The following is a 27,154-nucleotide window of genomic DNA, read 5'->3' on the forward strand; positions in this document are numbered from 1 at the left end:
TCTCTTGGTTTATGTGTATCTATCATGTTGCCTACTGTACACAGCAAAACTATCATCATGTTCAGTGCCACAAGGGCCACGAGGTCTTCACTGCTGAGAACTCTTGTAAAGTGTATTGCGAGGACAATTGAGCTTAATTAGATTCATTTTTATAAAAGTACTGAAGGAAGTTCTTTTACTGTGGTCTGTATTGCTGCTTTGACAACTCTTTTAAATGAAATTTAGGAATTGAGCCGGTTTAATTAGGCAATGTTTATTTTACATAGAACAATCTTCTAAGAATATTAAAAAACCCAATCTAAATACTGATTTTATTGCATTCATTTTCTTGCAATAATTAAAAAAAGACAGACAGGCACAATTTACGTATTCAAATACTTCAAACTGAACAGTGTATGTTCACTATCCAGATTTCCCCAATGCCACTCCAAAGGCTGTGAAAGTAGAAAATGTCATTTTACACGAGGCAGTAGTGCATTTAATAGGAATGAATCACAAAATATATTTTTTATAGAGTAAGAAGTTATTGTCAATGTGTAATTAACTAAAAAAATTTTTTTTAATTGCACCAAAAGTTTGCTTTACAGTTGACAATTGTCACAAAATAGGCTTAGTAAGTAACTAAGTATTTGTCCAAACTATCCCCTAGAAACGAATTAGGATTTCTTTTAGTAAAAACTTAACTATATTAATATATCTGAGGTCATTTAAAATGTTTTAATAGGAAAAGGTTTATAATATTCAACTAAATTCAATTTCTGCCACCCTAAATTCCATACAGCCACAATAGCAGAGCGTCCTAAACAATTATTTTGATTTGAATGTACCAATACCAATGAAATCTGGAACTGTTTAATTTAATCTATATTCTATTTTTCTGCTTCATTATCAGTGCTGAAAGGCACTGCGTACATTCCTCTGAACATTTGGTGGTTTAGGTTTTTTTTTAAAGTTAAAGCATGTACAATGACAAACTCAAAATGAATATTTCAAAGGAAAAAAAAATACTGAGTAAGCTTCACGCTGATGAATGCGGACCGCAATATCTGAAGACACTCATTTTCCATAGAACTTCTTATTCAACAAGAATATGAGCAAATTCACGTTCACTTTAGCCTTATCAAACATTTTCATTACAGCCACACCTTCGTACTGCATCTGAAGCAAATCCTGTAATCAGAAATAAAATCATTAACCTGTGTTTGAATCCATACCTTATCACAACAGGATGGGGTCATTTTCATAATGTGATAACTGCCTCAAACTCCATGTCCTTCAAAATTTAGAGAATTACCAGCAATTATTGGATAGGTGTAGGAAACATTACATGCCTTCTAGATCCCAAATTGCGGACTGTTAGTAACAGCAAACCAGAAGAAACACTGTTTTCTGGGTATTTTTGTTTTCTCCTGGCTTTCATGACTTGCCACTGAACTAATTTGGCATTTGTTTTCGTGCAGTTGTCCTAATATAAACATTAACCCAACTCCATGCCCAGCATCCTACAGAAGTCATATAGTTCTTTCCCACATGACCTGCTGCTCTGTGCTGATTGAACAATTCATGAATACATATAAAAAATATGAAATAGTTTATAACTAAAGCAACTGTGACTATATAGCAAATCAACAAAATTCAAACTACCTGGAAATGGAGTTGCACTTTTTCCATCTCAACCCCCAAGAATTTTGCTTTGATTTCAAAGTCACCCACTTCTTCTCCAGGTGTAATATCAAACATCACATTCTTAAACCTTGAAACAGAAAGGAAAACTGATCATTTATGCTGTCGAGTTTTATAGAAAAAAGCCTACAAAACTCAAAAGAACTTTGGCCATGAGCAGTGTAAATGGTGTCAAATGAACCAGTCTATCCCTCCTGCAATGTCTTCTTGGAGAACTTCTGGCATACATATAGTATGGAATGCAGAACTCCTCCTTTTGTATTGGGTGGAAAAGGGGAATAGGAGAGAAAACTGTGGGAAGTTCAGGGAACAAAGATTATGAATTATTTACAGAATAGGAATAGGACACCCAGATTTTTGTTCTGCTGTACCCAAGTGTCTCCTTGCAGGTGCACACATACTCTCCCCAGGTTTCAGTTTGCCTCTTGTGGCTTTCTCTGCATGACAAACCCACTCAGAAAAACACTGCCTCTGGAAAACTTTTTTCCATGCAAAAGATAGATGGAAGGGTGCAGAGGAAGAAAGGTTTTTGCTACAGGGGCCTCAAAATGGATAGATACAAAATGGATGTTAAACCACCCCATCTGTTCACCTTGCCATAGAGAGGCAGTGCAGAAAATAAGGTGTTTACTTAGTATATAAAAGTGATTGGTCAGTAAATGAAAGAAATAACTGCTACAGCTGCTTAACAAGTCAGTCAGTAGCAGTGAGCATGTTGGTGGACTTCTACTGGTTTCGTCTAGAACTAATGCCAAAATAGACTTACTCAAATATTTTCCCAAGATAATCATATAGTCAGGTAGAAGGGAAAAAAAATGAATTATAACAGTTAGGCTTTATCAATCTTCTGAATATAGGTGTGGCATAGGAAATGGCAAAGGTTTCTTTTAACAAAGTCTCCTTAAGAAGATGTTGATTAGAAAATGCTCTGAATTGTTTATACCACACTTACTGGTTGGTTTGAAGATCTTCAATTTCTAAGATGACACCTTTTTCATGCAGTCTTGCAGCTGTGTACTTTAATGAGGTCTGCTTCAGTTTTTTGCTTCCCTTCACCTCTTCTTTTCCATCTACTTTGATAGACCTCCGTGAATTTCTGGTAAGAGAACAACAAACTGGCTTTTAATATAGCTACCAGGTCTTTTATACTTCAACTACTCTTCTAGCTGTATTTAGCTGTCCTTCAGTCTTTGCCTTGTTGGCCTTCTATTAATGAACAGAATTAACATTCAGAACAAATCTAAGAATTATAGGGACTTTTATCACATAGTGAATAGTCTAAACATTTTGACAGCAATTTTGAATCAACATTTTTAGCACTTTATAAAAGTTTAAAGTCTGCTGTAAAATGTAACCCAAATCCAAAAGACTCCACAATCACTGTAAAACAGCAATTTGTAAGCTTATAGTGACATGGGTGTTAAATAAGATTGGCCATTAGAGTTGATTTTTGGATTAGTGAGGTAAGCTCCTGTTTGTGTCAGTAAAGGGTTCTCATTTTGACACATCAGTGGCACTAATGTGGGCTTGCTGTCTAGTAACTGCATTGTACCCTAAAGGTAAGATTATTTAGGCATATGGAACAACCCCAGGCACAGCTACAGGTTGGTCAGAGAAGAGATTCAGAGCAGCCCTGCGGAGAAGGACTTGGGGCTGTTGGTCAATGAGAAACTTAATATGAGCTGGCTGCAGTGTGCACTTGCAGCCCAGAAAGCCAACCGTATCCTGGGCTGCATCAAAAGAAGCGTGACCAGCAGGTCGAAGGAGGTGATCCTGCCTCTCTACTCTGCTCTTGTGAGATCTCACTTGGAGTATTGTGTGCAGTTCTGGTGTCCTCAACATAAAAAGGACATGGAACTGTTGGAACAAGTCCAGAGGAGGGCCACGAGGATGATCAGGGGACTGGAGCACCTCCCATATGAAGACAGGCTGAGAAAGTTGGGGCTCTTCAGCCTGGAGAAGAGAAGGCTGCATGGAGACCTCATAGCAGCCTTCCAGTATCTGAAGGGGGCCTACAGGGATGCTGGGCAGGACTGTTCATTAAGGACTGTAGTGACAGAACAAGGGGTCATGGGTTGAAACTTAAACAGGGGAAGTTTAGCTTGGACAAAAGGAAGAAGTTCTTTACTGTAAGGATGGTGAGTCACTGGAATGGGTTGCCCAGGGAAGCTGTGAATGCTCCATCCTTGGCAGTGTTCAAGGCAGGGTTGGACAGAGCCTTGGGTGATATGGTTTAGTGTGAGGGGTCCCTATCCATGGCAGTGGGGTCAGAACTTGATGATATTAAGGTCCTTTCCAACTAACTATTCTATGATTCTATGATTTGTTTTCCCCTTTTCCATTTGAAAGACAAAACCCAATCCTTTTAAGTGAAGGGGGAAAAAAAAATCAATAATTACTTCCCAAATCTGTATGAGGTAACACCACGTAAATTGATTGAAAACATGTATACACCTCAGGCCTCTTTCTGCAAGGTAGCTTTAAATAAATGCAAGACTTTACTTTCCAGGTTTTGGAAGTAACTTTTTCAAGTTACAGTGCTAACTTCCATGAACTTTCTAATCCATGGATTATCAATCTGTCAGAATCAAAACTTTCAGCTATAGACTTACACCTATTCTCCCCACCTGATAAAACACACTGAAATACTAGAAGACAAGACAACTCAACTTACTTTCTTGTTAAGTTGTCTAAGCAAGTTTTTATGTAGGTGTTGTAATAATTAATTTGTTCTTCATAAAATGCTGTCTTGGAGTTAAGTGCATTCAAAGTCTGCTGGAGTTTCACCAATTCAGCTTTTCGATGATGTCTGTATCTTCTTTGATTCCGGATATCCTAAATAAATCCATTCATGTAATTGGTTTGTTAATTTAATATTATGAAAAGTATCAGTAATTATTGATTAACACACTAATGTGTAATTCTGATTTAAGATATAAAAAGCTATGTTGAAACACATTGTACTGGAGAAGATAAAACAGCATCAGTATTAAACCTGGATAATCTGGAGTCTACAGTGGTATGTTATTCAGTTCAAGTATTTATGCATGAGAGAACTGTCTTTCACTTATTTTACCAGCAGACAAAGATGATTTGTTTTCTTATGTGGATATTTCTGCAATTTAGTGTAATATTCTCAGAAAAATGTATGTTGTACATCTCTAGCTGGAATGGATTTAGGTCAGCTGCTTAAAACCTGTCAATATGCAGCATGTTCCATTTACCTTAGCGATCTCATTTATAATTTCTTGGTACTTGGTTGCTGAAGACACCAGTCCTGCTTGTTCCAATGTCCGGAGATTCCTCTGAATTTTCCTTTTCTTTTGTTCTAGTGGTAGCTGTCCATCTTCAAAAATAGACTGACTATGCTTCATTTTCTCTGGAGTTTTGGAATCTAAGATGGCACGTTTCTCTGCAAGTTTCAGATGCTCAGATTCCTGTGTAGGAAAAAGAAAATCTAGAACAGTTATTTTCCAGCTCATTATAAGAGTTACATATTCAAGCACATTGAATACTCAAAGGAGGCTGGCAAAAATCAAGGTGCAAACTTTATTTATGTCCTTTTACCACATGGCTTCGTTTATATCCTTTTACTACATGGTCTGAAAGCTCTTCATTTACTGTGCCTTTTGACATACCTTAAGTATCACAACACCTACAAGTATGTTTCAGTTAATTAAAGCATGACTAAAATCAGACAGACAAGTAATGGCTTCACCTAGTTGTGAAATGATGGCCCAGATCTCACAGGTGTCCTCTACATAAACACACACTTGAGCTAAGCTAAAATGTGCACATTATTGAGATGTAGCTTTGTGTGTCAGTGTCTACAGGGAAGTCTTTAACCAGGAGCTCTTCCTACTCAATTCCCATACCAAGGATAGCAGCAGTTACCCAGACAGATGTTTACTTTTATTGCTTAAGCAAATAAGCTAGGTGTCAGGGAGCTTGAGTTAAGACACTGGAGTACATGAAGAAAAAAAAAAGAATCAAGCAAAAGTATTAATCTCAGGCTATTTCATTGTGTTATAACATCAGATGGAAAAGACCCTATTTAAAAAGAAAAGTTAAAGGGAATATTAATCACTGTGCTAGGTGACTGCAAGATACAATTTTTTTTTCCTTTGCAGCTGTTACCAGTTATACAGTAGAAGAAAATCTACAAGGCTCACATTTTGAAGGCTCTAGATCTGAATAGTACAAAACCTGCAACATTATTATTAAGCAGTAGAGAAAGCTGCGGGAGATCTGTGAGGCTTTCAAGTAGCTATAATAAGCAAGCACTTTCTTCATTATTCAGGCACAACATATCACTCACCTGTTGTGCAGTGGCCGGGGTTTCTAATATTTCTAAGAGCGTATCCCCTGGCTGTGTTCGTATCACATCCACAATGAGTCTTTTTGTCCTTTTAAAAGGAATATATAGATATTACAAAACAGTTGTCACTGGATCACCTGTGCATTTCATTTCTTCAGCAGTAAAACTAGCAAGCTCCCATTGTTATAGATACTTAGTAATGTTTCTGTGTCCTAGCTTTTTGTTTCAGAGCTTCCATTAATAATGTTGAATGTCTGGCTTCTACACAGATATGAACAGAGAAATACATCCATACTTCCTCCCACCTTTTATTTTAGAAAACAGTTGAACAACTAGCATGGTAAAACAGTTACTGTTAGCATGATAAAAATTCAAGCAACAACTCACATGTGGATTTTAATTACAATCATAAAAAAAACAGCAGATAGGAATGTAATCTTTGCAAAGCCTAAGCTATGCATGGTTCCATTAAAGGTCATATTTACTGAATAAAGTGCAAATGCACTCAAAACTGCTGAACTCCAGAAGGAGTATTACATCCATCACAATGAATTTATGGACACCACTTAAGGGCAGATGTTTCTCTAGTGGTAGCAGACAGGGAGCATTTCCTTGCTAAAAAAGGGAAGCTGCTACACACTGATATGTAAACCAGCTCTTTTTTGGGGTCAGAATTTATCTAATTCCTGCTGCCTTTTCATCAATAATGCTTCCAAGAACATCCTGCTACAGGGTTCTGTTAATTCAGGGGACACATTTACAAATGAGATATACCCCATTATTCTTAAAAATTAACATAAACTTGAAGATGCAACTCAAGTTTCCTAGGAAAATGTCTAAATATGATGAAGGCTTCTGTGATAAAACCTCAAACTTCGTTACTAGGTTTAAAATTATCATTTACCTACGTCAAGTTGTGGGTTTTGTTGGTTTTCAGGACAAGAAGTTCTCAAAAATGCAATAAGATTTACTCATATATAGAAAACATTATCCAAAACCAGTAACTATTTGGGTATGATCCAAGCTTCCATTGAAGGACTGCTCCTTCCATGTTAGGAGGTAACATGCTAATCCTCCTGGAAACTAATTTGGTCATTCAGAGCTGCTGTTAACAGCACTGAGCAGTTCTAGCACATTGCTAGAAAAAAAACAAGCCCGAAACCACACAAAAAAACCCAACCAGAAAAGCTTTCTGAAGCTGGCCCACTTGGGCTACATCAAGACATTGCTGGCTTTCTCTGTCTGACACGATTTTTGTCAGTCTTTACTACATTAGTGTATATGGGATGGCATTGCTATTTTATGCAGTGCTTAGAAACAGGTACTGATAATGGCTGATAAGACGTGAGGCTTATTTCAGCTTCCTCTCCCCACGTACCAAACCTGCTCAGCTTTGTTGTTTTCCAGAAGCAGCACACTTGGGGCTGGATGCCTCCCCCTTCACCTGCCACTTGGTGTGCAGCACTTGCACACACAAACCAGGCAGACCAGCCACCTTACACAGAGTCCTCTAGACAGGGGTACCAGCAAATATTAGGGCTTTTCAGAGAAGCATTTATAAAACCATGTAAAAAGCAAGTATGTTGCTATTTCTATGTAGCATGTCACTTGCAAGGAAACATGGAACACACAGTGAATCAACTGACTTGAATTTCAGCCAGGTGCCTAGCATTTCACAGTGGCATTAAAACATTTCTCTGCAGCTAAGGTAGGAAAGTTAAGCATCTGCATGCACACATCTCTCTTTAAAAAATGTAACAGAAGTATTTTTTACATTGATGTTGTTGCAATGTAACACATGTTGCTAAATAGTCTTCTGTCAGATTACTAAATTTGCTCAAAACATGGTATTACTTGAAAGCACTTATGAAATAGGGAAGTTAAATTCTTTTGTTAATTCTCATGTTATTGGTTCAGCATGTTTCTGCACAGTTAACAGGATTAAAGACATTTCTTTTGGCCTTCATTTCATGTATTTTTAGGGATTTCATGTAGGGGTAGCATTTTACTCCTACAGAGAGCAAAAAAGGACAGGAAGCTCTCTTTTTTCCTTTTTTAAAGGGACAGCAGCAGGCATATCCGTATTACGAAAGCAGCCTGGGAACAGCTGTAGAGCCTTGGTCTCTGAAGTATTAAGTGACAAACACAAATTTGATTCAACATTGTCACTGCAGTCCCTTTACTTTAGATCTCAAATTATATTTGATAAATTAAAGAAAAGCCTCAGGATTTTCTTGTTTAAGATTCAGATCAAATATCCGTGAATAAAGTGGAAAAGCAGGAAGAGCTTTCTTATACTTAAAAGCAGATTTTTCTCCAGACCTTAAACAGATTATGGATTTCGTAGGAATGCACCACTTACTACAGACATTGTAGTGAATAAATTTTTTCAGGAGTAAAACTTCACATATTACCTAATAAATTCCTTTTACTTTTTTTTTTTAATTTTGAAAACAAATACTAACAGATTAGAATTAATTACAGCTTGTATCTACACCCCTAATGCTTGCAAAGGTGTGAAATCCTTATCCTGTCATTCCCTTTAAAATGAACTTCTAACCTTCACATTTGTGGGGTATAAATAAGTATGGTACTAAGGAGAGCAGCATCCCATTGTCCTCCAGGATCTCAAATAAGCCGGTCCTTCTTCTGTGCAGCTTGAAATAACTTCAAAAGAGGGGTGCCAATAATTTGATGCTAAGTGCTTTTATAAAATCTTTTCTGACTATAAAGAAGCCTATATCCCAGAGTACCCAAATGACAATTTCTTAATTTGCTCACCAAATAGAATAAACAATTTTCTTTCCTTGGATAAAGCACGCACTATTCCTGCAGAAGTGACAGTCGCATCCGGTTCAAATGAGTGATGGCAGTAAGTCAAGGAAGTGTTTTCCTTTGAGGGGGAGGAGAGTACAGTGTGATACTGTCCATCCCTTATAAGGCTAGATAGCTTTTTGTCTCTGCTTTCCCAGGGCTATGGTTTTTAAAGCATTATGCTTTTGCAACTTACAGAAAAGCACTTATAGGCTAGATAATGATCCACTCATGTTGCAGAATACAACTGGCAGCATGTTTATCTTTCTGCAAGCTTTCTGGAAGAACTGTCACTTTCTCTGACTTCTGCAAAAGTTTGAGTAAGACCAAACAGAAACTGGCTTTGGAAAACTGAGTGCACTCAGTACCGCAAAAATGCTTCTAGTCTGGACAGCACAGTAGAAGTAACATTCAAAACAACAAAAAAGAGAAAACATTGCCAAAAATACAGCTTTTTCAGGAAAACATACTTTATCATCAGGGTCTTGAGATCCTGATCTTCACCTTCTCGTAACTCATATTTGCTTGTTAGAGACAGCGAAATCTCTGTTTTTGCAAGCTGATTCAGTGTGCTTGCTCGGTTAGGGTCATTGGGATCAACAGCTCCTTCTCCTGTAAGGAAATATTTTTTACTCTAAGTTTGCCAGTTCTCCCATGATTCAATGCACAAAGCAAACAAGAACCTAGATAATAAACCTAAAAGTTTATTAAACAGCACACCCATTCCCACCATTTAGAAGCAGGATAAATTTATTTATTTATTTATTTATTCCTGGACATTAAACAGTCAGAACCTAAGCCAGTTATTTATAAGTCCAGGTAGAATATTTTGGAAATGCTTTTCAAGCTACTGATGTGCAAGAGACTCACAAGTCATCTTCTCAAAGAACACAGTTATGATGACAATCATTTGTCCAAAAATGCAATGAGAGTGGAGAATGAAAGAGTAGCAGCTATGTTAACAGGCTATTCACGTGGAAGCTGATATAATCCATGACAACCTAGTTGCTTTCTACACAGTTCATATTTTACAACAATTAAGGCAAATATCAGTCACATTTATTCCCTATAACTCTGATTTTTTTAATAAATTATAAAATTATTTTTTATATTTTTATAAAATTATAAATTATTTTTTACAAGTGTCAGAATAAAAAATTGTCTCTTTTCTGTGCACATTTTCCAAGTTCTTAGCCAATAGTAGCAAATCTTAAGTTCATAAGATATTAACAAAAAAAATCACTTGCTTTCTATCTGCAATTTGAGCACAACTGTATTGTTCTAGTTGAAAAATTACTAATGTCTGGATTTTGAATCGCAATCTTTAGAGTGAATACTGCAAATTAGATGAAATTTCAATTACAAAGAGCGATATTACAGGAAGTGTTCACAAAATAATTCTGTAGTAAATGAGCAAACTGTAACTATGAGAGACATGAGAGTATTTAAAATCAACCCCCATTTCATTCTGCCCCATTTAGTGAAGTTAACCATAAGGCTGAAGAACAGCATACCAAGGAAAGACTCTACATCAGGAACAGGTCCCAGTGCTTCCAGCAATTCGTTCAGCAGGTCATTTGGCTCAGTGGCAATGGCATCCTGATGTTCCAACAGTAGCTATAAACAAATGTAAATGAAGTATCATCCAAAAAAGTAAAAATTCCACTCTTTCCTCCTCTGCCCCAAACACTCTCAGTGTCTTTACACTTGTAGATATATCTGGAGACTCAATGCTGTAAAACAGACCTGATGTGATCAGGATTATTGAGGACCCAGGGTTTGGAAGCATGTTCAGTGGCTATGAATTTGAACTATGAATTTGGAATTGCTCTTGCTGCAAAACAGCTTGCTGCGCTTCTCTGACAATGATCTCCAAAGTGGAGATACCTATTTTCTATATAGCTATTTCAGTAACTTACAACAGCAACAGTGATACAAATACAGTCATTTCTGAAAGGAAAGCAAGAAACCAGCTATGCCGCAACTGCTGCACAATTTCTAATGGAAGTTGCAGGAGATGTATGAACATATTCACATTAACTTCCCTTGCTCCTGGGCACATCTTCAAAACTTTAACCCACAAAAATACTGGTAAGCCAAGCTAAAGAATTTGAACAGGGCAATAACATTTTCTTGGAAAAAGGCTCTCATTATCCATGAGAAAAGTAACCTCATACTGAGTTAGATAAAGCCAACAGCATTAGTGACTGCTAGATTTAACAGTCCATTCCTTATAGCAACAATGTTCCTTACTTGCAGAACTAATGGAGAGAGTGTCACCAAGCATCACTGGAATTTAGCTATAGCAAAACATGCACAGTTGGCAAAAAAAATAGGATCTGAAGTATTTTGAAAACTGCAAGTTATAGTCAAAGTACCTGGTTACTAGAAACTTATTGACAACCAGAAAGCCTACATTCAGAAGAGAAAGGCATTTCAGATGTACTTATAGGACAGAACTGAGCATTACAAGCCCATGACCATTAACCTGTTAGAAACAACTTTCTCTTATGTGCAACAGCTACATCACACTATACATAATGTTGACTATGATACTGTGAGACCTGCTGAGAAACATTACACACTGGTTAGAACTCCACCATGCTTGATGCTGTACAAGCACAGAATGAAAAAGACATTCACAGGACAAACTCTTTAGGGCAAAGGCAAGATATATATCAAAGATATATAGCAAAGCTGGTGAATGCAACATCCCTTATTCCAGCTACAGACAACAGAGGTGTGCAATGAAAATTGCTTGTAGGCAAGTGCCATGGGAGATGATGGCAGAGGGCAAATTTGAGAACTTTTCCTGAAGCTGAGCAATGCATGACAAAAAAGATGTTTATGCATCCCCTCTTATTCAAACTATTTTTTTTGAGCTGCATGAGCCAAATAGAAAGTTCAATTTACATTTGCAAGGGAGGTGCAGTGGGAGAAGGCAACTCAGATGAAGGCTCAGGCTGCCAAAGGACCTAATTGTTTGATTCCTCTAGGCAGGCAAATGCACATAATCATGCTGACATGGACAGTGGGATTGAGTGTGCAAGCTTGCCGATGACACCAAGCTGTGTGGTTCTGTTGATACGCTGGAGGGAAGGAATGCCATCCAGAGGGACCTTGACACACTTGTGAGGTGGGCTGATGCCAACCTCATGAAGTTTAACCATGCCAAGTGCAAGGTCCTACACCTGGGTTGGAAGCAATCCCAGGCACAGCTACAGGTTGGGCAAAAAGGAAATTCATGGTAGTCCTGCGGAGAAGGACTTGGGGGTGTTAGTCAATGAGAAAATGAACATGAGCCAGCTGCAGTGTGCACTCACAGCCCAGAAAGCCAACTGTATCCTGGGCTGCATCAAAAGGAGCATGACCAGCAGGTCGAAGGAGGTGATCCCGCCCCTCTACTCTGCTCTCATGAGAACTCACTTGGAGTATTGTGTGCAGTTCTGGTGTCCTCAACATAAAAAGGACATGGAACTATTAGAACAAGTCCAGAGGAGGCCACAAGGATGATCAGGGGACTGGAGCACCTCCTGTATGAAGACAGGCAGAGAAAGTTGGGGCTGTTCAGCCTGGAGAAGAGAAGGCTGCATGGAGACCTCATAGCAGCCTTCCAGTATCTGAAGGGGGCCTACAGGGATGCTGGGGAGGGACTATTCATTAGGGACTGTAGTGACAGGACAAGGGGTAATGGGTTGAAACTTAAACAGCAGAGGTTTAGACTGGATATAAGGAAGAAATTCTTTACTGTTAGGGTGGTGAGGTACTGGGATGGGTTGCCCAGGGAGGTTGTGAATGCTTCATCCCTGGCGGTGTTTAAGACCAGGTTGGATGAAGCCTTAGGTGATATGGTTTAGTGTGAGGTGTCTCTGCCCATGGCAGGGGGGTTGGATGATCTTGAGATCCTTTCCAATCCTAACTATTCTATGATTCTATGTTATCAAAAAAGACCATCTGCTTTACTGCATTTGTTTGGCAATCTATTTTCATCATTTTACCTCATATTTTGTGGGGTATCTTATCAGCTAATATAAAGTTGCATAGTAATACTTTATCACATTAGGATCAAATAACACCTTAGACATCCAATAAGACCCACTAAAAGAGGTTTTGACCAAGACTAGTGTTTGAATGTAACTGCTGATCATGTAACATGCAGGCATAGGTCTATGCCTTAAGAAAGAGAAAGAATGGGCACAAAAGACCATTCAGTATATATGGTTTTTAACAGACCAGTTTATTAGTGGGAGGTTCTTCTTGGGTTTTTTGTGCTTTTTGAGGGTGGTGTTTTTTTATCTGGGGAGCTGATAGAGAGAGAGGAGGTCATTGCAGGGGATAGTTTGCAAGCCAGGAAACTGATAGAAATATCCTGGCTTTAGAAGGGCCATGTGTTAGACATTTAACTTACACCCAAATGAGTCATACTAAAGACTGCAGTTAATCTTTTCTTTACCCATGATAAAGAACTGGCAGGATGCCACAGCTTCAGTCCTTCTAAATCAGACCTTCGCATCTGCTTCCAACAAAACATATGACAGAACGCCAGAGTCATGAAATACACCGAGTTTTCCTCTATTCCCAGAATCAAATGAGCTTCTTCAAATTAATGTCACTTTCTTAGCCAAGACAGGAAAATTATTATAAATATAAATAAATTAGGAATGTCACACTAGATTAGAACGAAAATGTTCCTCCCTCCCGTCAGAAAATATTACATTCTAATTATTATTCAAGATGGTGCTTTTCAGTGGAAGCAGTCTTCTAGGAAAAAACAAATACTCAATTCCAGACCACTTCAGAGATGAACTGAAGAAGTTTTTTCAAAAGGAAGGGCAAACACTAAGGCTTTCCCCTAGAGTATTTGTCGCAAGTATTTAATAATCTGTACATTAGTCTGTTGACTAGTATATTCTCATTGACTTACTGAATGGGTATTGATAATTTCTTCAATGGAGATATATATGACAGGTTTGCTAAGGGTCACCATGTCAGAGTATTCATCAATATTGAATTTCTCCTCTGGTTCAGGAACATCACATGCAGCTTGAAAAAAATTCCTAAGAGAAAATGAGAAAGATTCTGTAATTGTCCCCTATACAGTCACTTCAGTTAGGCTGTATAAAACGAAAGTACACAATCAAGTGTTTGACATATAGAATCATAGAGTAGTTTGCATTGAAAGGGTCAATTCAAAGGTCATCTGTCACACCCCTCCCTGCAACGAACAGGGACAACTTCATCTAAATCAGATTGCCCAGAACGACATCCAGCCTGGCCTTGAATGTCCCCAGGGATTACACATCCATCACAACACTGGGCAATTTGTGCCAATATTTTACCAAAATCTCATCTTCATGTCCAGCCTGAATCTCCCCTCTTTAATTTAAAACCATAATTCCTCATCCTATTGCAACAGGCCCTGCTGAAAAGTCTACCCCCATGTGTTGTATTTGTCTTATAATCTGCAATCTACATTTAGTGTTTGAAAGAAACTTTTGGAGGCAGTGCATTTACACATGAATACAAATAACAAAGTGTTCTATCTTTCCTGGACAGGAAATCAAAAAGGGACTGGGATTCCTTAGTTTGGAGAGAAAAAGCTGAGGGATATGTTCAACTTGCACAAAAAAACCAGCGGCATTGAATGAGATAGGTGCAAAATTTATTCACCAAATCCCACAATTATGGGACAAGGAGGAAGGCAATAAAACTAGCAGAAAAATACTGTTTTCAAATGAACCAAAGGAAGCACTGTTTTAACTGACAGGTAGCAAACTTCTGAATATTGCTACAGGAGGAGCTTGTGGAAACAAATGATCTCAAAGTTTTAAGAAGAGTTTAGACAAATTCCTGCACAAGTTCATAAATGCACAGTAAAAGATCTAGGCAGGGTTGGTAGCTTTTAACATAGCTAATGCTGCATTTGCAATTGCTGGGCTAGTACAAGGGGAACAGGCAGCTGAGAGAAGCCATTGCTGGTGACTAAGGAGGATTTAGTTAAAGTGCAGAGCACAGCAACCCAGAGATTCAGTTTTGTATAAAGTTAGCTTAATTAGGAGAGGAATTCTTCCTTTTGTAGCCATCAAAGGGCCAACAATGAAGAGTAGGCTTTTTCATTAGCATTTGTTATTCTTACTATAACACTTTCTGCCCTATTCTTTCATGATTATGTCATGCCCTTAAGTACTTCATTAAAGAGAATGACTAACTTTAAGTATCTCAAGGAAATCCAGTCTATGAACAGTGCATTTAATCGCATGAAGGGCAGACATTAAAGACATGTTCTGAAAATTAATTTGTCTCAAGACTCAGTTTAAGCTAATAGTAGCAATCACCCCCAAAGCTGGGCTATAATCCCAAAGAACTTGTGTTCCAGAGTATAGCAAAACATGCAAATTCCTATGAGTGTGCAAGAGGAAAGAATAAAATCTGTGTGGAATCTCTCTGCAAAGATGTAAGGATAAAAACAGAAACCACAACCTTCTCCTGCCCAATTTTTTCTTCAGACAAAACATTCAACTGTCCTCCCAGCCAAAATAACACATTATTTCCCATTAACCCATACTGCTCTTACAATCTGTTTTTGGATATCAACCAAGCCAGCAGAGGTGAGAAGTTCTCAATGTAATGCTCAAGCAGAAATACATCCTGTTACTCCTGCTTCAACTTTCTCAACAGTGAGGATTTCTTCTATAGCAGATCACTCAAAATTTTTAACTCTGAGCAAGGAATTTCTACAGACAAGGAGTCCACCTGCTCTGCGCACCCTAGAGGAGGGCTCTTACTTAGGTATTTGTAAGGGCTTTGCATACCTGAACTTCTGGTATGTCTGTGAGAGGTAAGGGTTCATAGAAGATAGATGTTCGCTCTCTCCTTCAAAGAGTTTGTTAGAAGCAGCATGCTGAAGGACTTTTGCCACACAGCCTAGGTTTCTCCTCTGGTCGGGGTGTATCTGGCCCCCAGCTGTTATATCGATGATATCAAAGCCATCAGGAGCAACAATCGCAGGGTTCATGTAGCGATAGTACAGGAGATTGCCAACAATCTAAAAGAAAAAATAAGATCTTCCCTTCACACACAGTAATTACATTTAACAAAACACAATCAATCATTTCTACTTCTGAATCACACCCATTGGAACCAGTGCTTGGAAGAACCCCTAAGACATACACGTTACCATGTAGCTAACTTAAAGAGTCTGTAGTCTTTTACAACATGTGCCTCTTGCAATACCTCTGTGAATGTCAATTATGGACTTTAACAACACATCTGAATTTGATAGTGGCTTTAGGTCAGCTAATGCAAAGCACTGAGTTGAGCACAAAGACAAATACAACTCTTTCTTCCAGATTTTGCAAGGTACAGCTCCAGAGGCTTATTTGCTACAGATGTTTGCCAGCATTTGTTGCATTCACTGACAAGCGATCCACTGTTTCTCATGAAGACAACATGCAGACCTGAAAGATTAGAGAATGGATTTTCCAAACTGCAATATCCATAATGATGTCACAGTAATTTTTATTGTGCAGATGGTGGCTTTGAATCATTCCTGATCTCAGAAACAGGCAGGACTTTTCTTTCTGCAATTTGCCTCTGTGTAGTCACATGCAGAACTTCCAGTTTACACATTTCAAACTAGAATTTCAGTTGGGTGCCTTATGTTCTACTTGCCTGCCTTTTTTATTTGCTTTGCCACAAATTGAGCAATGACTTAATCTGTGTTTTTGGAGTGATGTACAGGAATACCACATTAATGCTGCCTGCTAGGGTTTCCAATTCATTGTTAAACCACACAAAAGTAGAATTAATTTTTCAGCTGAGTATGAAGCCCCGTATGCACCATATATATAAATATAACGTTAAACACTGAACTATAACTTTTTTAAGAATAACAGGGGAAGTACCATTAAAATGAATGGTTTGTTATTCTAGAACCATGTCATTAAACACTAATGAAAGCATCTTTATTGAAGTGTAAATAATTCTAATTTGAGAGAGCTGACAGTCTCTCAGCCAGCTGGAAGGCTCTTAAGCCCTCTGAAGAGGGACCTTGGCTGTGGTTGGTGAGTGATGGCCAGCATGTCAGTACCATCACTCACACTTCACTTATCAGTCTGTACAAATGTCACTCCTACAGCTCTCATAAGCATGTTTAAGTATAATGTAATGATCTACTTGCAGTTCATTTTTTGAGCTATTTCTCGTTGTATTTATATTACAATATTAATGCATATTTTTAATATGACATTTTTTAAATTACATTATTTAACAACTTGTGGGAAGGTGTGTGACCAGTATTCTCTATGAAAGGACTGTTGATGGTAAGGACCACAGTACAAATACAAACACCAAGATGATTCAGATAAACTTCAGCTTTCTAAGAATATCCCTTTTCAACCCAAGAAGTGCAAAGTTACTTCAAGTACATGCTGGTGTTCTTAGTTCCTTATAATGCTTGGTGTCAATAAAAATCCCCTTTGGCAGTACAAGCTGCTAACAGTTTTCCTCAGGTGTCTACCTTCAATAGTTCATCTTCTGTTGCATCTGGGAATTTCTCATGGAGTGAGCTCTTCAGAACTTTGGCTATGTATCTCATTCCATAACTACATGTAGAACAGATGAAAAGGAAAAATATTGTAAAGACTTCAACAAAACATAAACCAGTTATTCTAGTCAGCCAAGTAACTGGGTTTTTTTTTACAGCCACTTAAAAAATAAGATTAGGTGATAACAGAAAACAGAATTCTCAAGAACAGAGCGTCTTTCATGAAGCTGATAAAGCAGAGTAGAAGTGGAGAAACCACTCCCTCTACTGGGGAAATTATGCGAGAGGCAAGTATCGGAAACCATGTAATTTGAGAGGATGGCCATCATTCAGTTTCAAGCGGAGCTTCACTGTGCACATGAACTGCATCTTCCTAAGTCAACACTTACGGCATCATGTTGAGAGAGGAGAATATGGTCGTGAGAACTTTGTCAGTTACTGCTCGCAAACTCTGAATTGATGATTCCAGTTTATTGACCACTTCTGGGTGTGTCAGTGCTTGTTCTGTTGTTACATCATACGGCAATTTGCTGTGAAGCAAACAGATAATAAAGCAGGCTAAAAGTATCTGAGATTTTTATTTATTTATTTATTTATTTATTGTGAATGCCATCAATGAACAGAAGAGAAAAAACAAAGAAAGTCAGACAAATAAAGCTGAAGTTAGCTTCGTGGTTTTGGAGGGTGGCAGTCTGTTTAGGTGGGGGTGCACACACCATCATGTACCTTCCCTTAATGACAAAAGGGGAATCCTAATTTAAGGCATTCATCTCCACATCCCAGTCCAGCATAGCTCCTCAAAAGCCTGCAACACATCTGGCATGCTGTTATAAAAAGTGGGCAAAAGGCTATAAATTCTTCCGTGGCATAGTCTACTACACTTACAATGATTAAGTAGTTGACTTTGAAATTCATGGCCAGGAAAGTATCCATTTGTTGTTCAGAACAGGTTAAAATACTTTTTTTTTCAAGTATTTCTGCCCCCAGAGTTTTATTATAGTGCAGGAAGGTAGGGAAGGGATGCATGGGCACAAGTGCAATTTGTTGGAGAAGGAAAGGGACAGCAGAAATGAGGAATCCCTCAAGTATTGAAATAGTACAGTATCTCCAGCTTCCTCACTTACCTGGCCTCACCAGTCTGCATTTCTAGCTGATTTACCCATGACTTGTATACATCCACAGGACTAGTGTTGATTATGAGGGACTTGTCCTCCATGATCTCCTTCACCACAGGGGCCAGGAGCTGGCGCAGAGTATTCTGTCCACGAGCACCTCGGTTGAAGCTGACGACCATCTTAATGACTGTGGGGTTTCCAGTTACGATATCCTGTATCTGGTCTACCTTAGAGCTGTATCAAGAACAGATTAGTTCAGGTCTGACTTATGTATGCGTTCATGCATGTGTTCAAAACCCATACGTTTAAAATTATCCATTTTCTATGTTGAAACAGGTTTATACAGCCTATTTTTTTAGGCTTTCAAATAAAATAAGATTATAGAAATTACCACCTGAGCTTTATATGTGTTATAATAATGTCCCTGAAACATAGCATAGCTAATGGCAGCTAATATATACCTGATTCAGGCCCAAATACCTGTTCAGCAGATATCTGTTAAGGGTATAAAACAAGATTTTATTGTTTTAGAATAGCAAGCCACTACCCTCCACTTACAGAACATTTATGCTGAGAAAGGAAAGACTTTCTCTACCCTTAAATACTCAAGCACAAAGCAAGATACCCCAGTGTCTGCTTTTTTCAAGCTATTTTTTCATACAAAAATATTGTCCACCATAGAATAATTTTTTCATGAACTGGAAATAGCTTGAGTTAACAAAGAAGTTATGCTGAAAACAGTTTTCTCTAGAAACAAAACTATACCTCTAATTTTACAACATCTTAAAGATTAACCATCAGATTCTTTTAGGTATGAAGTATTCATTGAACAGTCTCCAACTCAAATCAACTAAAGTCTTCCTTCAAATGCACATACTTTATCTCCTCTTCTAGAGCAGTTTTGAAGAGTTTGAGTAGCAGATACTCTTCTCGTTGATTGGAGGCATAGTTGTACAGAGTAAAGATGACTGTATCCATAAACTTGGTTGATTTGTTTTGTGGCATCTGGAAAATCAGCTTTGCCAGATATGTGGGATTAGTCTGTGAAAAAAACAAATGATTGAAATAGTACTGGGACAAACTAGGGGCAGTGCTCTCTACCTTTTCATCATCACTGAAAGCATTTATGTTTGTTCCTGTATGTATGACTTTTCCACACTGGCTTTACCTTTTTTCCAAATCCTGAGGCATAAGAAACACTGAATATTGAACAATTAGGTATCAGTGATTAACACCAGTAAGGATTTTATTTGTACTCTCTGAACAGTACCCCTGTGGCATTAGGTCCACGGATCCAATGACAATGACTTTTTACCAAATGGCAGTGGCTATCTACCAACATGACATAGCATACTACATCCCCGGCAGTGTTCAAGACAGGTTGGATGAAGCCTTGGGTGATATGGTTTAGTGTGAGGTGTCCCTGCCCATGGCAGGGGGGTTGGAACTAGATTATCTTAAGGTCCTTTCCAACCCTAACTATTCTATGACTCTATGTCCACCTAGGTATTAGAGAGCTTCTGCCCTGGGAAGATCTAAAATTCTTCTAGGAAAAGTTCAGTGGGATGAGGTGAGTTAAAAAGACCACAATAACAGATACATTATATACTGCCAGCTACACAATATATAATGCAGAAGCTTCCTTTCCACAACATATAAGGCACAATTATAGGGACAGTAGTTTATAAGGGCTAAGTGATACGGAGGAAAACATTTCTCTCTGGCTTCAGTAGACTGAAGTTATTCTAAGGAAAAAGTCTACATTTTTTGAAAGTTTTAAAGACATGAAGGATTCTCTCAATTACAGGAAATACTAGAACTTGACCATAGTGTTTGCTGCAGTCTGTATACTACAGCAAAAATCTCTTCATAAACACTACCACAATCACTAAAGCAAAGCAAGAACATATGTGTAATTTTTCCTCAGCAATTTCCTGCCTTGTCAACTTCTTACATTAATACTTACCTGTAAAAGGTAGAACAAATGTTGATAAGCCTCCAGTTTCTTTCTTCTCTCTTTACTCAAACCTTTGATGCCCTGTTTATCAACCATAACCATCTCTTCCAACTGACTTTTGCTCTTTTTGTTAAGTTTCTTACTGTGCAGTACCACATCCTGCAGACAGATGACCAAAAGTCTAGATTATATATCCACAAAAAGAGGCAAATTGGAAAAATTAACATATGCCGTACCATGCTAACTTTGGTAACAACTTTGTATATTTTGTTCCTCCATTCACTAGCCAGTCTTTTGAACCGGTCTTTTTATCTTGTCACCAGTATGGCTTGCCAACAGGGATCATCTGGGAAACCTGATCTCCTGTACAGGCTCATTCATCATTTAGTTAACAATAAACAAGCTCTCTAATATGATCAGAGAATTCTACTCCAATCTCCTGAAGTCTGCTAAGCAACTACTATTGTCCACAAGTAGCAAAACAGAGTGACATTCAGTAGCAGATTACCATATCACTCAGGACAACAGAACAACATCTACTGCAAGGTATTTTGACGAGATTACTTATGACATGCAAAGAAAGTGCTTAATTTACCAGGAGTATTTTAACTAATTCTTAAGCACTGGCACAAGTTCCTCAAAGAAGTTGCAAAGTCTCCACCCTTGGAGGTACTCAAAAGCCATCTGGACATGGTCCTGGGCACCCTGCTCTGGGTGGCCCTGCTTGAGCAGCAGTGTTCCACCAGAGGACCTCCAGAAGTCCCTTCCAGCCTCAGCCATGCTGTGATTGTGTAATCCTGAGCTCCTTCAACACACAGAAGTGCTCAGCGCTTGTTACCAAGGAAGCTTGAACAGAGCCTGCTGACCTGAAGAGTGATTCTGTTTTTCACGAGCAGTCCAATCTTTATATCCATTAAGTTCAAGTCCTTCTCCAGCTGTTGATTGGATCGAATTTTTGTAACCACTTCTTCCCTTAACCTTGTTACTTCTAGTTCTTCTTGAAAGTCTAAGTCGCTTTGGTCCAAGAGATAAGCAAATTTGCGCAGGACAATCAGGGGTGGATTTTCAGCACCAACTGTAGTTGAAGTAAACAGGCTTGTTAGTTGAAGTAATACTGTTTGTTGACATAAGATTCCTAAAACCATCAGAAAACTGAAACTTCAGAGGTGAGTTTATGCCAGTTACAGCAGTAATTTTGTCATACTGTGTAAGTACATTTAACAAAAATGCTTTTAGCTGTAAAACAACTGGTTTGCAAACACTTGCATCTGCTTTAGAAGGGGAATAGGAGATTGAGAAACCCCAGGTGAAGGTTTAAAAACAAACAAACAGAAAAATTGAACATAGTATCATACTTCTCTCCAAACATGCAGCATTCACCTGTTAACCACTTACTTAGTGTTCTATAGTCCTCCCTGGCTTTGTTTGCTCTGAGAAATGCTTGTATCTTCACAATTTCATCATTCTGAAAGGGATCAAGATTAGGCAAAAGAGTCTAGTTATGACACATTTCTGCTCAGAAATGCACATTGCAGAATCTCTTTCCTGAGATTCCCAAAACTGCCTTTACAGTTGTATTACCCTATTTTAATGCTTCACATCCAAAATGAAGGAAAAGGACTTACATGATCCTTGAAGTATTGCAGACGTTTCCTGTAAGATCTCTTTGCAAGCCACATTTTGACCCATGACTGAATCTGAAATTTAAATAAAACAAAAACTTAACAGACACTGCACAAACTGTTTGCATGTGCATATTTTAAACTTGCTTCTGAGGGTCCTGTTATGCAGGCATACTATTCTCATAATCGGCACCATAGATGACTGTACCACTGGGCTCCTACAGTCCAGTGACCAGATTAATGGGCTTTGACCGAAACAGCAAGTCGAGCTGGAGGGTCTAACCACCTGTGTGTAACGTGATCTTTGGAAGCAGTTTCTACCTTCAAACCTTAGCTCTCAGTTGTAAACCGGTCTCCTTCAAACACAGGAGACCATATCCATCTGCAATACTCATGACATAATATCCCATCAGCATCTCAGAAAAGTGAACACTTTTCAAACAGATTTGACAGCTTTTAATGAAATGTAACACACTGTCAACTCAAATATTTTTTAATTTAGCATTACAGAAAGGGAAGTGTAAGGAAATCTCTTAGGAGATACTTAAGCTCAGGAAAGCCTGATAGAAGTCAAACACAGAACTTTCAAGAAGTGATTCACTTACCCTGTCAATTAAACAACTTTCAACACCATCAAAATTTCTGGAGCACAAGTCTCTCCTGTTTTTGCTCCTAGTCTCTGATTTCTAGGTGATGGAGGACCAAGCCAAGGGACAAAACGTACTCGGGCACCAAAAGATAGGGGGATCTTACCTTCACAATAGCAGCAACATTTCCTTGAAGCACCTTTAGTCTGTCAACATAGCTTTTCCTTTGTTTGTATCCTTTCCAGAAAGCCTGTTTTATAAAAGGCAAGAGACCATTTCTACTAACAAGAAATGCATATTTACACTAAAATTAACAACAGTGTTTATGACATAGATAAAAACTGCCATTGTGGTAAAAAGATAACCAAGGTGTAAGCAAGCTTGCCTTCATATTTTTAGGTGCCCTGATACATTTCATATTAATTTTTGCCAATCTTAGCACAAAGTTTGTTTTCCAATGCCATTTCCTTCCCTTCCCTCAAGGGAGGGAAAGAGATAAGAATCTTATCTCCAGTACACAAATATCCTTTAGTATGCCTGTCACTGGCTTCATACCACACAGGGAATACTCTGCCAGCTCTTGTCCATTATATCCAAAAGCTGTTCCCTACCTAGCTGGACCCCCAGTGTTCCTGTCCTGGAATCCTTCCCAAGTCTCTGATCTTCCAGGGTCACTCAGGATCATCTTGTACCACAGATTACAAGCTTCCAATGCCCTCACTTGGCCCTCCCTTTGCTAGCTCAGAAGCAAACACTTGGTAAGGAACTCGATGACAGGAATAACTGATATTCTTACCACCTTTACATATTTTGCATCTCATCTCTATCCAGCCAATGATTCCAGCTTTTTCTTCTACTTATTGTCTTTTCACAATTCATTTCTATTTTAATCCCCATAGAAAACAATCAGAGATCAACTTTATTTATCTATATTTCTATATATTTTTGAACCTGTATGAGAACCTGAATTTCTCAAAGAATAGCACAGTCCTTTGCTGGGTTTAGATACCATGCAAGAAAGTGAAAAGCTAATCCCAGTGGCAGCTGCTACTGGTAAAATCATATATCATGAGTTGTTAAATGAAGTTATTATAGATTAGAAAACATCAGTTGTAAATTCTTCTGTTGTTTTTGGGAAGGCTGAGTGATCATCTTTCAAGACTGGTGCAAATTGCTTCTAATGGGAGGTGGCTATTTCACCACCTAAAACCACTGTGCATGCATTTGTCCATGTTCACACTCTCAGCAGAAAGTTTTCTTTCTACTCTTTTAAGAATTTGCCAAACTGCAGAAACACTGCCAGAGCCTGAGAACACCAGAGTGGCTGCCACTCCCTACCCAGCTATGACTTCAAGGAGCAGAGGCAAACCACTTCCAACTGGGGATAGTCTAGAAAGGAATGTATTTCCTAAGCTGTTCTTGGCCAAGGAATTTTTGCTTCAATATGCAGCAAATGTGTTCTGATTTTGTACTACGCGTAGTTAGGAGTACCGCACAAGACCTGAAAAGCTGAAAAGAAAGCCAAGGCTATGTACTTCTGAGTTTCTTCACTGAAATAACTTGGACTGCAGGTGGGTATGAGCCATTCTTTTAAAACTGATATTTACTATTTAAAAACACAATTTCTCAAACGAGGACAAGAACATATTTGCAGATGTAGAAGTTTGAACTGCTGATCATGAAAATGGGCAGATACACCTATTTGAAAATTCAGTCAGTGGTAGGAATCAATCAGATCACCTGTCACATGCAGAAAATTACCCAAGCCCTGTCACCTTCTCATTCTAGAACAATACCTGTATTTTGATGGCAGATGGTTCCTGGCTTTGAAGGTAAGCTTTTCTCTCCCGATAATTTTTTCTGACTAAGAATCCCCTTGCTCGGGCTTGCAGCTGAACAATCAGATTTTCATTAGCAAGCCACAGCTGCTCTCGATTGTAATCTGCTGTAACTTGCCCAACAATGCTCTGTTAAGAAATCATGGAAAAAGGTCATTTAATAGAAATAAACCTCATGCCAAAACCATCCTGGAATTTGTTCTGTATTCTCTTCACCATATCACAGAATCATTAGGTTTGTAAGGGACCTCTGGAGATCATGTAGTCCAACCCCTGTATGTACAGCTTCTGTTCAGCCCATCCAAACATCTCTTATCTACCCCTAGATTTTTATCAGTATGAAGGAAAAGCTACTTTGTTACCATTGCAAATAAAAAACCCCAAATTGTGCAGAAGCTTGTGTGATCTACTTTGTTCCAAGTTGTATTTCATGTTAATGCAAAATCTCTACAGTAAGAAAGTTCAAGTATCACACTCGTCCTTTTGAACTTGGAGGTACAAGAATGCTGTCAGATAATTAGATTAATCATAAACCAGTGCTTCCACATCCCCCTAAATACGTAATGAAATTCCTTGTCACAGACCAATGTGAAGTCCAAAAAAATATAAAAGGATATGGAAACTATCAGACTTTCCTCCACCACTATCTGCTGGTGGCCATTAAAAAGTATTCTGTAACTTCCATTTAGGAAGTTCCTGAAGCATTGTCAGACATCAGACAGGAAACTGTGCTAATACTGCTTAGCCTAACGCTGCTGCTGTTGTCAGAAGCAGCTAAAGTGACCATCAGTCTAACCCAGCACAGCCTCAGTCCTTGATTTTCACATATTTTGTTATCTCTCTCAAATACTTATGTTGCCTTTGCAATAAAACCAAACATTTCAGTTACCTACCTGAATTTCTTCACCAGATAACCATGAAGTTTTTGTTACAACTCCTCTGGGGGCATCGCAGGTGCCTTCCTCAGTTTCCACATTATAGTAGTAATCATACATGTTTTTCATTACCAGTTTAATCCATGGACTTTCATTAGAATCTAAGAGCAATTAATAAAAAAATAATGTGTACCATTAGTACACATCTGTGCCCTGCTACACTGCTACATTACAGCTCTTCCTACTCATTTCTCATCTCTGCATTTGCTACAAAGCCATTTTACATGCTAAGGTACTGCACATCTTGAGCCATTTTCTAGTAAGGATGTTTTCAAAATATTCTGTTAGGTGGATCAGGATCATTCTTTTAGAATGAAACAGCTGTGATGTAGTACAGGTCCTCTGCCAGCTTCTCCAAACCCCAACACACTGAATCAGTGCTTGCTTCTGAAACAGCATGCACTCTGTCTTCCATCAACACTCACATAATTGGAACTGAGACTGTTTATAAAAAACGTTGTTCTTGTCTTCTATCCAGATGCTGGTTTTATTGACACCTGCCTCACATGGGAGATTTTCTATATCCACATTGTCTTGTTTAATGCTTTGGTAAACAAGGCTGTATCCTGACAGACAGGAAAAGCCTCATTTCCTCATGGACAAAGGGCCCCAAGGTAAAGCTGAGAAGGACAGTTGTGCAAAATGCTCTCTTAAGCCCACACTCTAAGAAAGTGTACTACATTGACAGTAACTATTTCTCTTAGTTGTTAACTGATCTTGGCTGCATTAGCTATGACCAGCTTGCAGTTCTAATATGACAGAACATCCCATCATCATCCTATGGGCAGGTTCTAGCCCAGGTTTTGCTGATACCTGCTGCTCTGGCAATGCCTAGGGACCATAAATGGACTATGGACACTCTGGAGCAGCTTGCCTTGCTCTTTACAGAAACCTGTAAGGCTGAATTGTGCAGCCGAATGCTTCTCTGCACCTACTACCAGAAAACAAAAACAAAACAAAACAAAGCAAGCAAACAAACAAACCAGAAAACAAAAAAAAAACCCAAACAAAACACCACCAAACTAAACCAACAAAAACCCCAACAGTAAACAAAAAACATACATCCCCAAAGCCAACCAAACAAAAAACCACCCAACACTTGTACATCAGAAAATAACATGGTTTTCTGAGGGAACGGACTAGTCTATTGACAGGAAGCTGTCGTAAGTTCACCCAGAGGCTAGTTTGAGACTCTAGAAAATAATAGCTATACTCTAGAAATAGCTAGACTCATGCATCAGCATCTACCATGGTCTGGATGACACGCACAACTGTTCAGCATCTTAATAAAAGCTCTTGGGCAAGTATAACACTTCTCAAAAGATTTAAAACCAGCAACTGCCTTCCTCGGTTTACAGGGATTATAGGTAAGACTTCTGTGCTGGTTTTCCCATTGTCTCAGTAATACAGACTCATGGAACTGTGGTATTCAGGAAGTTTTTTACCTTCTTTAGCTTTCAGATTCTTGGCTTCAGAGAGGTTCCTGAAGTAGATTTCACCACACTCGGGAATCACTCTTAATCCAAACTTGGACTGCAGTATCATCAGGATTGGCTGCGAATCACCCTTCTCCAAGCTCTTATTAATCACTGATGTTCCAACAGCCACTAGGGTAAAATAATGACAGAAAATTAAGTGTTTTATGCACCCACAGCTCTAGCCTCCAGCAACCTTGATAATAGACTTCTAATGTTGGCACACACAGACAGAATGACATACTCGGTAATTCAGTGCTTCACC

The 27,154-nt window shown here is 38.5% G+C and overlaps 1 protein-coding gene across 4 annotated transcripts in view; it reads right to left on the reverse strand.

Moving 5' to 3' along the window:
• Positions 1 to 232: 232 nt before the first annotated feature.
• Positions 233 to 27,154, reverse strand: part of IQGAP2 (IQ motif containing GTPase activating protein 2) — a 127,399-nt gene continuing 100,477 nt past the window's right edge. For all 4 annotated transcript variants that reach the window (XM_034072604.1, XM_034072603.1, XM_034072605.1 and 1 more), the window contains 22 exons: positions 26,860 to 27,021; positions 25,373 to 25,515; positions 24,438 to 24,608; positions 22,808 to 22,891; positions 22,058 to 22,129; positions 21,828 to 21,897; positions 21,299 to 21,507; positions 20,442 to 20,591; positions 19,353 to 19,516; positions 18,485 to 18,709; positions 17,750 to 17,890; positions 17,334 to 17,418; positions 15,628 to 15,860; positions 13,740 to 13,872; positions 10,330 to 10,432; positions 9,286 to 9,427; positions 6,002 to 6,089; positions 4,908 to 5,120; positions 4,358 to 4,518; positions 2,636 to 2,779; positions 1,645 to 1,753; positions 233 to 1,170 (listed from right to left, as the gene is read on the reverse strand). In XM_034072604.1, coding sequence (XP_033928495.1) covers positions 1,057 to 1,170; positions 1,645 to 1,753; positions 2,636 to 2,779; positions 4,358 to 4,518; positions 4,908 to 5,120; positions 6,002 to 6,089; positions 9,286 to 9,427; positions 10,330 to 10,432; positions 13,740 to 13,872; positions 15,628 to 15,860; positions 17,334 to 17,418; positions 17,750 to 17,890; positions 18,485 to 18,709; positions 19,353 to 19,516; positions 20,442 to 20,591; positions 21,299 to 21,507; positions 21,828 to 21,897; positions 22,058 to 22,129; positions 22,808 to 22,891; positions 24,438 to 24,608; positions 25,373 to 25,515; positions 26,860 to 27,021 — 3,116 coding nt within the window. In that variant the 3' untranslated portion in view covers positions 233 to 1,056. The remainder of the gene's footprint in view (positions 1,171 to 1,644; positions 1,754 to 2,635; positions 2,780 to 4,357; positions 4,519 to 4,907; positions 5,121 to 6,001; positions 6,090 to 9,285; positions 9,428 to 10,329; positions 10,433 to 13,739; positions 13,873 to 15,627; positions 15,861 to 17,333; positions 17,419 to 17,749; positions 17,891 to 18,484; positions 18,710 to 19,352; positions 19,517 to 20,441; positions 20,592 to 21,298; positions 21,508 to 21,827; positions 21,898 to 22,057; positions 22,130 to 22,807; positions 22,892 to 24,437; positions 24,609 to 25,372; positions 25,516 to 26,859; positions 27,022 to 27,154) is intronic.

This window comes from Melopsittacus undulatus, chromosome Z, assembly GCF_012275295.1.
Source record: "Melopsittacus undulatus isolate bMelUnd1 chromosome Z, bMelUnd1.mat.Z, whole genome shotgun sequence".
NCBI lineage: Eukaryota > Metazoa > Chordata > Aves > Psittaciformes > Psittaculidae > Melopsittacus > Melopsittacus undulatus.